The 15,960-nt window shown below is 48.6% G+C and overlaps 1 protein-coding gene across 4 annotated transcripts in view; it reads left to right on the top strand.

Annotated features, from left to right (window-relative positions):
• Grik4 (glutamate ionotropic receptor kainate type subunit 4) overlaps positions 1–15,960 on the top strand; it is a 363,614-nt gene that overhangs the window by 291,024 nt on the left and 56,630 nt on the right. For all 4 annotated transcript variants that reach the window (XM_048795923.1, XM_048795924.1, XM_015489727.2 and 1 more), the window contains 2 exons: positions 297–404; positions 6,276–6,479. In XM_048795923.1, coding sequence (XP_048651880.1) covers positions 297–404; positions 6,276–6,479 — 312 coding nt within the window. The remainder of the gene's footprint in view (positions 1–296; positions 405–6,275; positions 6,480–15,960) is intronic.

Genomic DNA, 15,960 nt, shown 5'->3' with positions numbered 1-15,960 from the left:
ACACAGAATTTCCTGAACTGTGTTTCATTCCTAATTTGTTTTTCCCTTTACCCCCTCAGGCTCTCCCAAGCCTTCACCGTCCTTTCTTTGCTTACCCTGTCAGTGCCCCCTTCCCTCAACCCTGTCCTGATCCAGCCCCCTGCTCCATGCTCCATAACCCCCCCCCCCCATGGCTTATACACAGCCCAAGAAGACACCAGGGACTGTCCTCTTGGCTCCTCCAAGCCTGGGGCCCCAGCCTGCCAGGCCTCTCCTTCCTGCATGTCTTCCCAGTTCTCTCTCATTGGTCTCCTCAGATTGGCCAGTGGCACGTGGCGGAGGGCCTCAGCATGGACAGCCGCCTCTATGCCTCCAACAGCTCGGACAGTCTCTTCAACACCACCCTGGTTGTCACCACCATCCTGGTAAGCGGGATCTCCCGAGCCACCCAGCTGCAGCTCCCCGAGGTACCTCTCCTGAGCCAGTGCAGAGAGCTCCCAGGCTTCCCGGGGAACAGAAGATGGGAGCGCTAATCACAGCACCGAGGCCAATTTATGACAGTGTAATTACACTCAAGTTGCTGTTTCATATGGAAATGATATTTGATGAGTTCCCAAGCAGCTGGGGAAGAGGGATAGGGTGGAGAGACTCCACAGTTTGTGGGTGCCTCTTTCAGGGGCACCCTAAAGGCTGGGGCAGCTATGCAGGGCCACATGGAGAGGATACCCTGGGGGAAGCTGGATCCAGTCCACTGGGGTGGCTGCTGCTTTTTCCCAGAAGCCCACCTTGCTTGGCACCTAGAGTATACAAAATGAGGCCTTCCCATACTGCACCCCCCAAATGGACACCTGAACGTCTGTGGGTTTATCAGGCCTCTTTTTTTCATTTCCAGACGGTAAAAAGAGGGTTCTTAATGAACCTATCGGGCAAGGGACCATCTGCTTTTCTATTTGATTCAGTTCTATTCAGTAATTACCAATTCCAACCCCTGACTCTAGTCTCCTGCCATGTACCAGGCACTGTGCTCAGTCATTGAGACCAAAGATAGGTAAGACTCCATCTCCTTCCTCAGAGGTTATAATTTAGCAGATGGGATAAGTCAAGTGCATACACGGCGAAGGTATTATTTGTCTTCCCCCCCAGAAGACCTCATGTTTTAAAAGATTTTTCAATTAAACCAGCTGCATGTATTAAGCAATAATTACTCTGTTCCCCCTCCCTTCCGCCTATTAACTAATCAAAAGTGTATTTCCCCTGCTTGGCACAGCATCTTATCAGCAGGAGATAACCAGTGTAGTCACACTGATAATGCAGCCCAAAGCAGGGACGATGTATGGGAAAGCCTGCTCCTCTTGTCTCATCCCTCTTAAATGTGCAAGGTCTGCAACAGGTTTGTTTCTTTTAGGCTTTTTAAGATAATAAAGAGAGCTCAGGGACCCCCATGGTGACTTCACAAACTCTGGGGTCCAGGGAATGCTTGGCTGGAATTATTGATCTACTGTGAATGGAATGGCATAGAAGCCGGAAAGAGGTGCAATCCAGAACTGTGGAGTGTGGGGGAGAGGGCCCGACCTGCAGCACTGCCTGAGAAGGAACCTTTAATTACAGATGGAGACTGAAAGGGAGCACTTAGGAAGGGGAAAGTGAAGAGGGAGAGCATTGTTAGGTGTTTAGAAAATATATAGAAAAATACCAGCTTTCTCCCAAAATGTGGGCTTCAGTAGGGAAAGGCAGGAGCATCAGCCAGAAATGTGGGTTGAGTCCATAGTGCTGAGGAACTTGAATGTCAGGCCCTCAATTTTTATTTCATCTGGCAGGAGATGGGTTGCTGAATAGTTTAATTCATTCATCCTGTGAGTATTTGTTGGGCACTATGATTTGCTTGGTACTATTCCCGGTACTCAGAGTACAGCAATGAATGAAACACAAAACCCGCTGTCGATAATGAACTTCCATTTCGGTGGGGAATGTGAGACAGATAATAAAAAGCCATTACAGGCTGGGCACAGTGGCACATAACTATCATCCCAGTGGCTCGGGAGGTTGAGGCAGGAGGATTGCAAGTTCAAAAGTTCAAAAGCCAGCCTTAGCAACTTAGCAAAGCCCTATGCAACTTAGCAAGACCCTGTCTCAAAATAAAAAATAAAAAAGGACAGGGGACGTGGCTCAGTGGTTAAGCACCCCTGGATTCAATCCCTGATTATAAAACAAACAAAACAAAAAACAAACTAATACAGGTTGACTATCCCTTACCAAAAATGCCTGGCCTCCTCAATGGCTCCATCCTCACTTGCTTGTCTATTCCCCCAACCAAAATCAGAATTGTCCTGTAATTTGCTTACTTTGCCCCCCAACTTAAGATGTATACCCTTCGTATTCAGGACTAGCCCTCCTTACTTGCTTCCTCTCCATGCTCCTTGGGGTCTAGTGGTGAGGGATTACCCTCCATTTCCTCACTGTATCTTGCCTCTCCCTTCCTTTGCACATGCTGTTCCCTCTGCCTGGAATGCCCTTCCCTGCATTCCTGTCTCCATCTGGAGAGGCCCGCACACCCTCACAGTTCTGCTCAGATGTTGCCTGTTCCATGGAGTCTTTCTTCCCCTGTCTGACTCCTGCCCTCTCCTTCTCTAGTTTTGTGTACACTCCTCCCTCTGAGTGGCACATCCTCTCTTAGGGGATGTTATTTGAATGTTTACCTCCCCTTCTAGAATGAGAGCTCCTTAAAGATCCGGTTGCCTGGCCCACATCAGAGCTCAATAATCAGAACTGGAGTGAAGGATTTCTTCCTGCAGAATTTCAGGGAGTAATTTTAAGGAATTCTTTAAGAATCAAGAAGAGTTTGGGAGGGAGAGAGAGGGGGAACTTTCGGGACGTGCTTCCTGCCTCTCAAGTTTGGGAATTTGACTGCACTTGGAGATCTGGGCTGTGCTGAGACTCCAGGGTCCAGTTTCCAGGCTGAGAACGTCACTCTGATCTGCGTGTGTGTGTGTATGTGTGTGTGTGTGTGTGTGTGTGTGTACCCATGTGCACATGCATGCTCACTGCCCACACGTAAGTTCACAAGGAGTGAAGGTGCTGGTGGGACACTTTCACATGAGGTGGCATTTAATGACATGGTAAGGAACACTCAAGCCAAAATTAGCACTGGCTCTTTTTTTTTTTTTTTTTGGTGCATGTGTGTCTGAGGCTGCTGATCCAAATCAGTAACTCCTACCAGGAATGATGATGATCCTAATTCAGTCCCTAGGTGACCGTTTGTGGGTTTTCCCTAGCAAAAGGTAATCCTGAATGATTTATCCCTTAAAACTCCGCACATATCCATGTTGTCTCTCGCTCCTGTCAGGGTGCGCTTGGGACGTGTGAATGATTTATTGGTTAATACCAGCAAACACACAGAATTAGCTGCGGCTCCTGTTCCCTGAAGACATTCTCTGTGTCAGGCCCTGTGTCAAACATTTCGCTGCATTGTTGCCTTGGGGTCTCCCCAACCCCCTTTCTGGATAGACCAGTGTATAGCCCCCCACATTTTCCACACTTCAGGGAGCCCCAGCCTTTCTGATATTTTGACCATTCAACACATCTCCTCCCTCCAGAATCCAGTTCTGTATACTTGTTTTGCTTATGTCGGTGAAATTTAAATTGACTTGAGAGTAGAGAGTATTTGGGGAGGAGATTCTATGACGCTTCTCAGGATAATTAAAGATACCCTGGTCCTAGGGTGGAAGCCCTCCGCCAAGCTGTGTCTGTCAGACCATTTTGGCCCTTCTCTCTCTCTCTGTCTCATAATCACCAAGCTCTTGACACTGGAACCAGGGGACCAGAGAAGGGGAAGGGTCAGTTCCAGACTGACTTGCTCTGCATTTGGGCTCCTCACAGCCTCACTGTTGGGTGCAGAGAGGAGGACTTTGGGGGACTCATGGGAGCCCTGGTGTGAGCACAGGGGTTGGTGGAGGAGACAGGACAGGGACAAGGAGGAGCTAGGTTAGGTGGAAGATGGGGAGGGAGAGGAGTTGCGGCATGAGAAGCCCTTGAGCTAGGATTGGCAAGTGTGGAAGACAGGGAGGTGGCCCGTCACACTGCCATGACAGTGGACTTGGTCATAGGTCAAAATCATGTCACTTTCAACTCTGAGCTCATGCCCAGAACTAAACTGCCCTCCCCCATAACCTCTGGTCTCTCTGGCTCTCCAGCTGCCCCCAGGGTAGAAGTCCACCCCAGGAATTCCATGTCAGAATTTCAGCACTTCCCCCTCTTACCTTCTAGAAACATCTCTACCATAGTGTTCGGCCATCTGGCCAGAATACCGGTCCCCAAGCCTGATGGCCTTTGTGACCCCTGCTCCCTGCTCAGTCTGCATTCAGCCTCCTCTCCTCAGCTGGGCCCCGGGGCTCCCGTGCTCTCCTGCTTCTCTCTCCTTATCATATCCCCCTCGAGCATTCTGTGGAACCTTCCCACACACCAAGCCATCCATCCCACCTGCTTCCACCTTCAGCACAGCTCTGGGGTGGGCACGGGCTCGCCTCTCCTCACGTCCACACCCACACCCTGCACCGTGCCCCAGGCCTCTTCCTAGCCTCACACTCCCCAGGGCCTTGTCTCCATCTCCTGGTTCCTGGGACCCTGCTCCTCCCACCACTCATCTTCCTTCCTTCTCTAAGCTCTCCTTTTGCAGCATTTCCGTCTGCCTGCCTGCACAGGTCTCTTCCACCCTAAAACCACCCCATCACCTAGACACTGCTAATCTTCAGTCACCCTCCAATTGAGGAATTGTGGAGTCAGATTTAGGGGCACCCTTGGGGACCCCCCCACCCTGCTATTTGCAGAGGAGAACCACAGCAGCTTGGAGGGGAGGCCCAGCTCCCTCCATCTCCCACTTTCTCAAAAATGCCTGTTCCTTCACTCCTGATCCTTGCAGTGTCCCGGTGCCTGCTCTGCTTCGGCCTCCCAGCAGACTTGTGATCCAGCCACCCCTCTCAGTCCTGTTTCTTCTCTGCATTCTCCTTCCTCAGACTTTCCCCCTGTTCCCTGGTTTCCAGCCTCTGGTTGCTGTTGAGTTGGTTCTATGGCTGCTCTTTGCTTTTCCACTCTCAAAGATCAGGTTCTTCCCAGGGATGAGATCCCGGCTCCTCTCTGTCCTGTCTCAGTTCTCCCCCACAATGGTGTCACGCATTTTGCTGCTCCAGCCTTTACTTCTGCTCAGAGGCCTTCAGGTCCTTATCACTGTCTTATCTTCATCCCATATGTTACATACCCCATCAATCATTTCCTCCTGGATAGCCTGCTACTGCCTCAAATTCAACATGTTCCTAGTCCCTTTCCCTTCCAAGCCACCTATGGCACCCAGCCAGTCATCAATCCTGTCTTCCCTCTGTCTCTTACACCCTTCCAGCTCTCTCCCGTCCAGCCCAAGCCATGAGCAGCTCAGGACTCAATGTCCCCCATCAGAAGAGGGCCTAGGGTTCTAGGATTAGTTGCCCCCTCGTGTATGGCTTGGTGTTCTTTACTTCCAGCTTTGTGTTTAAAACCCAAGATGCTTCCCCACCAGGCCTAATGTGATGTACAGTCCCCTCATCCTGGCCTCAAGGCCCATGCTGACTCTAAGTCATCCAAATTTTTCCTCCCACATGCCCTTCCATAACCCATGCTGCAGTTAAACTGGAGGATCCATCTGAGTGGACCACACTCCTTCTCACCTGCAATTGTGTCCCGATGGTGCCTCTCTTCTGTCCATAATGCTTCTCATTCCCATCTGCCGAGATTCTTCCATTCTCTGGAGACATCTCCTCTGTGAAACCTTCTCTGCACATTTCATTAGAGAGGCCCACCCCAATTCTCAGTGCGCTCTGCCTGGGATTGTAGTTGTTTATGTGCCTGCTCTTACCTGGGAGGCTGTGCAATAAGCATCCTGCACCTCTTATTGCTCTTCAAAGTGTGTGTGTGTGTGTGTGTGTGTGTGTGAGAGAGAGAGAGAGAGAGAGAGAGAGAGAGAGAGAGAGAGAGAATGGAGGAGAGTAGAGCCAGATAATGACCTTTTACCATGTGGAACTTCAACTTGACCTTCTGTGCAGTGGGAGCCAGTGTGTGTTCCTGGTAAGAGAAGCAGATTGAAAGAGCACTTTGGGGAGTGGGTCAGGATAGGGGAGCCATTCCTGGGGTCAGCCATTACCCAAGCCACTTCCCTCCTTCTACCCACCTCTTTGCCAACCTTCTTTGCCCTCCCGCCTCCTGCTGTCCCATCACATATGGCTGGGATGCCAGGCTAAGATGAGAATGACAGCTGCCCAGTTTTGCTGCAGGAAAACCCGTATTTAATGCTGAAGGGGAACCACCAGGAGATGGAAGGCAATGACCGCTACGAGGGCTTCTGCGTGGACATGCTCAAGGAGCTGGCGGAGATCCTGCGCTTCAACTACAAGATCCGCCTGGTGGGTGACGGCGTGTATGGCGTTCCTGAGGCCAACGGCACCTGGACCGGAATGGTGGGGGAACTGATCGCTAGGGTAAGGAAAGGGCAGGGGTCTGCGCCTGCCAAGGGTGGGAGGGCGGTGGGAGGCCGTCAAGTTGTGCTGTACGTGTGCTTTTGAACCCTCCATTTCCTTAGTCAGTCATGAGTGCCTTTTTCACTTATTGATGGGTTTGTTCCACACTCTTTACTGAGCTGGCCTGGAGCCAGCCACTTGCGCTGTGCTGCAATAAATAGACGGTGGTGATCCTGCCCCATGGCTCTCCCAGGCCAGCCCTGTAATAAGTCATGGAGGCTTTGACATACCAACCTGAACTTTGGAGTCTGGGTTCTATTTTGAGGTAATTCTGGTACTTTCTGTTTGTTGTGATGACTTTGTTGCTCATTGACACCTGCTGGCAGAGCTTGGGCAGGCCCTGGGGAGGGCACACGCCCATCAGCTGACTCTGATACTTAAGAGATACTGTTAAGGCAGACATGGTTAAATAAGGTGGAAAAGGGATGGATAGAGCTGCTGGTCACAGTAACGGTTATTTTATTACTTCTCATATTATTTTCCATTAACACAAATGTCCTTTTATAGACCACAGACCAAGGTGCATTTGGATATGCTATAGATTTTCAGGGTGAATGTGGAGACTTGTTTAAAATGCAAGTGAGCTTCCCAGGATGTCAATCTTCTGATAGGTTAGAGCAAGGGTAGAGAAAGTTCTTCCATAGGGAAATCTCTTGTTTTCTTTGTACACACTATTAACAACTGTAAAAATTAATTAAATCATGGCTAATTCACTGTCCACATTTTCACAACTGAGTTTTTATGATCAGGACAGATGATGAGGACCCAGTGCAGAGAAAACAGACCCAGGTTATTAGTGTGACCTTGGACCAGTCCCTTTTCCTCTCTGTGCTTGCGAGGGGAGAAGGAGCCGCTGCCGCAGCCCAGAGCGTGCTGACATGCAAGGCACTCTCCACAGTGTCTTCAGTCCTCTTTACATTTATTATCCCCGCCTTAGGAAGGAGCCATCGGAAGCTCAGTGAGCTTAACGGCTTGTCCAGAACCACACAGTTAATATTTGCCAGAGCTGGGATTTAAACCCAGATCCCTTTATTTACTAAATTACAATCATGTTCTGCATGATAATGTTTCGGTTAACCATGGGCTGTGGATATGGTAGTGGTTCCATAAGATTATGTTGCCTAGTGACACCGTCGCTGTCTTTTTGTAGGTGTACTCTGTGCTGTGTGCACCATGAAATTGCCTAACAACTCATTTCTCTGAACATATCCCCATTGTTAAGTGACCTAAGATTGCAATATAACTTTAATCCTTTGCAAGTACCAAACTTGGAACATAAAATAAACTTTTAAAATCCCAGTCTTTAAGGATGTGTTAATATGAAGTTTGATTGTTAAGGAAGCATCATTGACAATGTCATGTGAGACATTCAACATAGATGGCAGCTGTGGAAGGGGCGCCTCAGAGCTGAGCAGGGAGGATGCTTGGGAGTTGGCCTGGCAGTAGAGACAGCTCCTGCAATGACACTCGACAGCAAGCCTCGTTCAGGGAATTGGGAATTATGAACTTTCCAGAGGGACTGGAGTCCCAAGGGAACTAGTTCAGACAGGAACCTCAGAGAGGCTGGCAAATGGAAGGCTGACGAACCAACAGAAGGCCCCAGAAGGATAGGTACCCTGCAGGGAATCTCATGTGGGGGTCATAGGAGGGGTAGAGGCTTCAGCAGGGACCCCTGCAGTCTTTGAGACTCCAACCCACCCTGCTGACGATGCACATGCTTCTGCAGAAAAAGATTTGCTGCTTTTCTCTGTAGACCCAGGCCCCCTCCTGGAACATTCTTCTTGTTGGGATTCCACTGCAAAGTCTCAGCCCAGCAGTTAATCCACAAGAGGCTGAAATGCCTTTTCCTTACCCTCCCACAGTGTACTTGGTCACCTTGAGCCATTTCTTCAGCCTCGTTGGGCTGCCTGGTGCCAGGTAGGGTGACTTCAGGGATGGTGGAGTCAGTGCACAGCCATCTCCTTATTAGCCCCCTAATGAGCTGTGACGTGGACTGGCAGGACAGGGAAAGGAGCTGGGGACTCAAGGACATGCAGCTACATACTGAGCAACTTGGGCAATCAGTCAGGGATCTTAAAATTCACTCTGGCTCATCTTTAGAGCAAAAACACTTGGCTTGTTCTCATCAAGGTACTTTGATCTCATCAAGATTTGGTGACATGATATTAATTAACCAATTAACCCATTAATTCAACAGCTATTTACTGAAGATCTTTCACTGTTGTAGACATTAGAAACACATTGGGAACAAAATAAATATGGACATTGCCCTCGTGGACCTTTCAGACTAGGAAGCAAGACAGATGCTGATGAATGATCACGTTTTTAGATAATTTCATCCTGTAATAAAACTGCAAGGGAAGCAATGTTGTAAGGTGTTCTGTGGGAGCATCTAGAAGGAGGGGTTCAGTCTAGAGAGGCAGGGGCAAGGCTGACCTTGAGAGATGATCCCTTCTGAAGAATTGGTAGGAGCTACTTGGGCAGAAGCCTGATGCCACTGGGGTTGGCCCTGCTCAGGAGTGAGCCATGCTATGACCCCACCTTCCCCAGGTTTGAGGCTTTGGTGTGTTTTGCAGGATGCTCTTCTATAATCACAGTAATTCTAGGCTTTATCCATCCTCTAAGACCCACTCCTCAAGCTAGACTAGAAAATTCCAGCAGAGAGTAGCAACAGAGAGTCCCTCAGGAGATCTCCGGGGCTACTGAATGTTCACACTGGATGCGACCTTAGAACTCATTGCATCTAAACCTGACCCTTATATACACAAGGAAATAGAAACAGAAGAGGTTAAATAACCTGGCATAGTTCACCCAGCCAATAAATTCAGAGGCAGCACTTAAGCCCTGGTCTGACTTCAATCCTTATGATCTGAAAGAGCATCATCTTGATGTTAGACCTGAGCGAATGTTTCAATTACCTGCTAACTAGCTGTATGTCTTGGGCAAGCTATTCTATACTTTCCCCCGTGCCACCTGCCCCAGCATTCACCTGCAAAGAAGTTTTTGTAAAGACTGAAAGTGCGCGCGCGCGGGCACACACACACACACACACACACAGAGAATATTTGGCATATAGGAAAGATTAGTTGTCTTAGACCAAGGTCCCTGAAAATCAGGGGCCAAGTCCAAAGCTTATCCTCTAAGACAAGGAGTGAAATTCCAAAGAAGCAGAAGTGAGGGGAAGGGGAGATTGACGGGCAAGAGGACAGCACATACGTAAGGGAGCGTGTTAACAAGCTGGTCGTACATAGTTTTATACCAAGCATAGCTGACTATTCAATCTGCAGGGGCCTCACCCAGTCCATAGCAGGGAGGGACACACATGCACCTCTCTTTGGCCCAAGTTCATATCATAGGAGATCACCTCTCCTACTCTGCTGGGCTATGCACCAGGACTTTCTGGTGTCTTCAAAGAAGTTAGATCCAGAGGCAGCAATGACAGTCTTGAAGTGCAAGGCAGATCCATGAGCTGATCCAGGAAATCATGAGCTCCACCCCCACCTGCACACAGCCTTGCCTTCAGCTGGGGAGCTGGTGCAAGCCAGGGTTAGGAGAAGACCTGCATATTCTCACATCAACAGCCTGAGGAAGCCTCAGGACTGGAGGCTGGAGGCACATGGTGCGAGGAGTGAGGCAAGTCAACATGGAGGGTCAGCAAGGGCAGACCAGTGGCTAGGCCAGCCATGCTGATGGAGCACTGAGATGGCACAGCCCCCACCAAGGAGACAGTGAGTTTCAGAGCTGGCTGAGCCTGCCTTCAGGAGGCTGGGGGCTGCCCTTTGTGGATCACTAGAATGCACTCAGTACTGAGCCATCATCCTGGAGGGCTGCTGGAATCCTCATGGCTGAGCAAACCCACAGATAAGAAAAAGCTGGTTTGGCCCAGAAGTAATGATTATTAGGCCCTTTTAGGTACACCATATGTCTCTGGGTGTTCCTCTTCTGTATGTTCTGATGCAGAGAATAAAACAAATCATCTACCAACAGCTGAGAGTGAAAATCACTGTTTGCATCACATTGGGACAAACCTGAGATTTCTTCCTAGGGGTCCAGGACTCTGAACACCTCTGTGCCAGGGCTTTGGGGGTTGTCCTGCAGGCAGGGGTGGCTTCTCCAGGCCTCACTCATGCAGCACATGCAGCACACAGTAGGGCATGTGTGTGCTTGGCTGCCCATTATTTCCGCCTGGATGAAGAGCAAAGACAAATGCAGCTGAAACTACAACAACCGACATGGAGGCTGGATGTCAAGGAGGACCCCCTGAACAAGGGGCTCGGGCTGACTGCAGAATCTGGGTCTTTGGAGAGCCTGAAGACTATAGCAGCTGCCTGCGTGTCTGAGTGGTAGAAGTAAAGGATAGTGGCACAGAGTTATCGCTGGTGGGAGACTCACTCTATTGTCACCTGCTTCCCTAAGACAGTGGGCTTGGACCCTTGGTGCCTTAGCTGTGAAGAGCATTCAAACACCTTTCCTGCATATGTATGGAAATCCTCAAAGCCTGTGTTTTGATGCAAATCCCATTTAAAGGGAGCGTGGTTGGAGCTAAAACAAGTGGGTTCACATAAACTGGCCTGTGGTCAGCCTCTTGTACTCAGGACTGAGTCTGAGCAGGAGAGAGGAGAGGGTGGCTGTTTGAAAAGTCTCAGGCTTGTATTTATTTTTCCCCAGTCAGCTGCTTTTCATGTCCTCGGGGTCCTGTTTGGGAGAAAGGAAAGCACATTCAGGAGATGGAGCCCCCATCTAGCTTCACGATTCAGAACAAAGTACCCCGTTGGCATTTGACTCCATGTTGGCAGAAGGGCACATTTTGGTTTAAAGAGAAAAGGGCTTTGGAAGGCTTACATTCAAGGCTCATAAGCCTTGGACATCAAATAGCTCTTACCAATGACATTTTGACGAATTAAGTGTAAATGAAGCTGAAATGCCTTATTCCACTTCCCCTTCTGGAAAGGGAATTTGCTAGGACCTGGTGGGGTGGCTGTCCATGGCCTCAATCCACTGGGAAGGTTGTCCAGAGACATTTTGCTGAATGGAAAAAATTTCAGCTAGTCCCCTGGGATCACTTTTCACCTTGAAAGCCAGAGACTATTTTAACTGCAAATAGGTCATAGAATTCTATTCAGCATTCTTTAAAGTAAAGAAACTCATTCAGGGGCCAAAACTGAGTGTTCAACTCTTTCCGTGTATGACAGCCACGCTCAGGGAGGACTTCACTTTACCTTCCTTGTGGAGGCTTGGTTTCTGCACTTACTCAAATCAAGAAGAGTTGGACTTCAATTATGATGATTCATTCATTCATTCATCCATCAAAGTGCCTACTTGCTGACAAGCACTATTTAAATGTGAGGAATTGCCCATAAAATGTACAGGAGCTACTCAAAGAAGCAGACATGTAAACCAAGAATCACTGTACAGTGTGACACATACTATATTAATAATGGTTATAATGATGATAATAAAAATGGTTGACACTTATTAATTGTGTCCTATGAGCCAAGCACTATATCAACCAAATACAACAACCAAAGGTTGCAGAGGAGGAAACTGAGTCACAAAGCACTTAAGAAATCTGTTCAGAATCATGTGACTCATAAGTGGCAGGGATAGGTCCAGTAGAAGAACAAAGTATGGTATAGGACTAGGGAAGGGCTCACCAAGGAAATGACAAATTTGCAGTTCCATTGTCTGTGGTTTCAGTTACCCAAAGTAAAGTGTAGTCTGAAAATATTAAATGGGAAATTCCAAAAGTCAACAATTTATAAGTGTTAAATTGTGTGCTATTATGGGTAGCATAATAAAATCTTGCACAATCCTACTCCTTCCCACCTGAGATGTGAATCATTCCTTGGTCCAGCACATCCATACTGTATATGCTACCCACCTGTTAGTAACCCGGTAACTAAGTTATCATATTGACTGTCAAGGACCCCAGAACACAGCCTGTGTTCTTATAACCCTCACTTTACCTAGTAATGGCCCCCAAATACAAAAGCAGTGATGGGCTGGCAATTCTAATATGCCCAAGAGAATCCAGAAAACACTTCCTTTAAGTGAAAATGTAAAAGTTCTCAACTTAATAAAGAAAAAAAAATGCATGCTGAGATTGCTAAGATCTACAGTAAGAACAAATCCTCTATCCATCAAATTTTGGAAAAAGAAATTCAAGCTCATTTTACTGTTGCACATCAAACTGCAAACGTTACAGTCACAGTGTATGAGAACTACTTAGTTAAGACGGGCAGGACATTAAATTACAGGGTTCGGCGCTTTGCACTGTTTCAGGCATCCAGTGGGTGTCTTGGAATGCATCCCCCGCAGATAAGAGAGGACTGCTGTATCAAGGATCTAAAGAATCATCTTGGTAGGAAAAGATGATGTGGTGGATGCTGGGATATACACTGTGTAGCACTGTTGGTTCTGGAAAACAGAAATCAAGCATGAGGAGGGGCAGAAGGGAATAGGGCTGAAGTCAGGGGCCAGCCATGATAGGATTCATGTATGTGGATGTTTGTGTCCAGAGGGCTAGTGGAGGCTGTTGGAGAGCTGGTGGTTTGTGTGCTTTATTCAAAGAGGGGAGAAGCATAATTTGCTTTGGTTTCAGAAGGTTCCTCTAGCAGGGGATGGGGGCACAGATTGGAGGTGGGAGGATCAGCTGCAGATTTACTCATTAGACAGCTGCTGGTGATCCCAAGTGGATGGGGAGAGCCATGACAGCAAGGCTGCCTGGGGAACTGCAGGGACAGCAGAGGGATTTCAGCATCCAGGCCCAGGGACTGGAGCTGAGGGGAGCTTCTCTTTCTTTAGACTTATAAGCATGGGTTAAGGTCACCCTGCCTCTCAGGGGTAGAGAAATGGGCTGTTTGGCTTTCACAAAAGTCCTTTCTAGAACCGCTTCCTGAGGGATGTGCACCACATGTGACCCCTGCCTGCAACCTGCTGAGACCTGGGAAGGGAGGGAATCCATCTAGTCTGGCTCATTGTCCACTGACAATTGTACTTGGAAATCAAAGGGCCAGAGAGCTGGACTGCATCTTGGGTCCCAACTGCCTTCACTCCCCCTCCCTCACAACACAGTGTCATTGTGTGTCTATCAGGGTTCTTTTAAGTCACTCAAGTCGTTTCACCCACTGACAAAAAGCCAATAAAAGCAGTTATTGACAGCCCCTCTCCTTTCTGAAGAGAGGGGTGCCACCCCTGACCAGGGCTCTCCAGACTCCCTCCCTCTTCAGGAATGGGGCACATTCCCCATATAATTATAGTGGGAACCCCAAGCCACGGCCTGCCCTTGGTGTGAGCCAGGCCAATGCTGGTGACAACCTGGTTGTCACCTGCTTTTAGGAGAGGGCTGAAAGCCCTCCAGGGCTTCTAGGCTTTCTCCTTCCTCTGGCTTCCCTTGGTGGTGTCAAGGGTCAGAAAGGGTCCTCTCTGCTCCAAACTCTGGTGGCATCTTTTCCCAGCTCAAAGCTGAGCCACAAGGAAGGATGGGAGTAGAAGGGGCAGGGTGCTGATGACTCCTCACAAGGTCAGACACCATGTAGGAGCTCTCTGCTTGCTAATCCATTTAATCATTTACTTATTTATGGTACTGGGGATTGAACTAATTGGCACTTGGCCACTGAGCCGCATCCCCAGCCCTATTTTGTATTTTATTTAGAGACAGGGTCTCACTCAGTGCTTGGCGCCTTGCATTTGCTAAGGCTGGCTTTGAACTCACAATCCTCCTGCCTCAGCCTCTTGAGCGGCTAGGATTACAGGCATCTGCCACCATGCCCAGCAAATAATCCAATTTTATTTTTACATGGCCACAAGGCAGGGATTGTTGCCCCACTCCATAGGCGAGAATGTGGAGGCCTTGAAGTTCTGTAATTAACCCAAGTTTAGGCACATAGCATATGATCGATTCAGACCCCAATCTGGTTTTCTTCTTCCTGCACAAAGGGACACATGAGGAATGGAGACTGCAACAGAGAATGATTTGGGCAGAATCTGCCTGTTCTGTTCATAGGCTTGATATAAGGAGACAGAGGAGCAGGGGGTGGCAGATATGCTAAGTCCAGGAAAATGACAATAAAGGAGGTAGCTCTGAGTGACCAGTTCGGGAGGAACTCTTGGATGACAATTATGTCCTCAACCCCCTTATCTGGAAAGTCAGTGTTAGTATTACCACCTCCTTTTTATAGACAAGGAAGCAGAGCCTGGAGTGGCGAATGCCTGGACATCCTTGGACACGAAGCCAGGTCCTTTTCCTTGGGGAGATTTTTAGCTAGAATCTCCACAGACAGACACCAGCAGAAATCCCTTTAACACAGGTTCATATGGGATAAGCACTGTACTCTACCCGAGTATAGGAAACTGACACAGAAAAGTAGGAGGCAGAAAGGACTTCTGAATGAGGACCCAGGGTGGATTTTCAGTGGAAGGAAGACTGGCAACTCCCCGAGGGACAGCCCATGTTTTATGCCTCTTGGCATCCTTGGGCATGTAACACAGGGCCTGGAAGAGCTGGGTGTGAATAAGTAGTTCTTGAGTCACACAGGTCAAGGCGCCTTGTATACTCCTGTATACCCCTAGGGGGAGCTGCCTTTGGCTTGTGTATGTCAACTCTCTGTCAGCCCAGGGTTTAGAAAACCAGGATTCTACTGATTGCTCAATCAGCAGACAGTGACTTAGTAACTTAATATGCGTTGATGTCTGTGTTAGGGGTTCTGGTGCCAAAGGACAATCAGATTTGATTCTGTCTTTGGAAGTTTATAGATTAAGTAGCATGAAGGTAGGAAAAGTACAGGGATAGAAAGATATGTGTATAGGTGTGAGTACATCTCAGGGGAGCCCCAAGCTGGGCAGGGTTAAGGAATGTCACTGTAACATCTCCTGTGAACTCAACTGCCCATCTCTCATACAACAGGCCAAAACCTGGTCCCTCCCTGACTTCACAGAACCTGAGGCCATGTCTGCAAGACCAGCCAGACTCAGAGAAAGACCTCAGAGTTCTGCCACTCATGTTTAGATCTCTGTGTTAGGTGTTTTGCACCAGAGGTGTTGATCTGAGGGACCTGGAGGGGCTTGGAGTTCAGTTAGGTTCAAAAGTCTCTTATCAGCTTCAGACTGGGAACTCCCCCAAATGCCGGGGGTATCTGGAAGCAGCCTGGGAAATCTGACAGAAGGTTTACTTCTTGGGAATGATTTCCACCTTCCCCACTGAGTACCAGCTGTTAAGGGAGGCAGAGGTCTGCAGTGGAAATGAGAATGTATTCATGGAGGCACCTGAGAGCCTACTAAGAGACAGGCTCACTGTTAAGCTGAAGAGACAGAAGAGACAGGCAGTAGGGAATTGATTGGGGTGAGGAGCAGGAATCAAAACTATAGACAGTGACATCTTAGTGCCCTCTAAGAATACGCTGGTCCCAGTTCCCACTCTACAGCAGAGGTGAGGATGTCACCT

Source organism: Marmota marmota, unplaced genomic scaffold (assembly GCF_001458135.2).
Source record: "Marmota marmota marmota unplaced genomic scaffold, marMar, whole genome shotgun sequence".
NCBI classification, from domain to species: Eukaryota; Metazoa; Chordata; class Mammalia; order Rodentia; family Sciuridae; genus Marmota; species Marmota marmota.
Note: the sequence above shows the minus strand (reverse complement) of the source record. Positions and strands in the feature narration are given on the sequence as shown.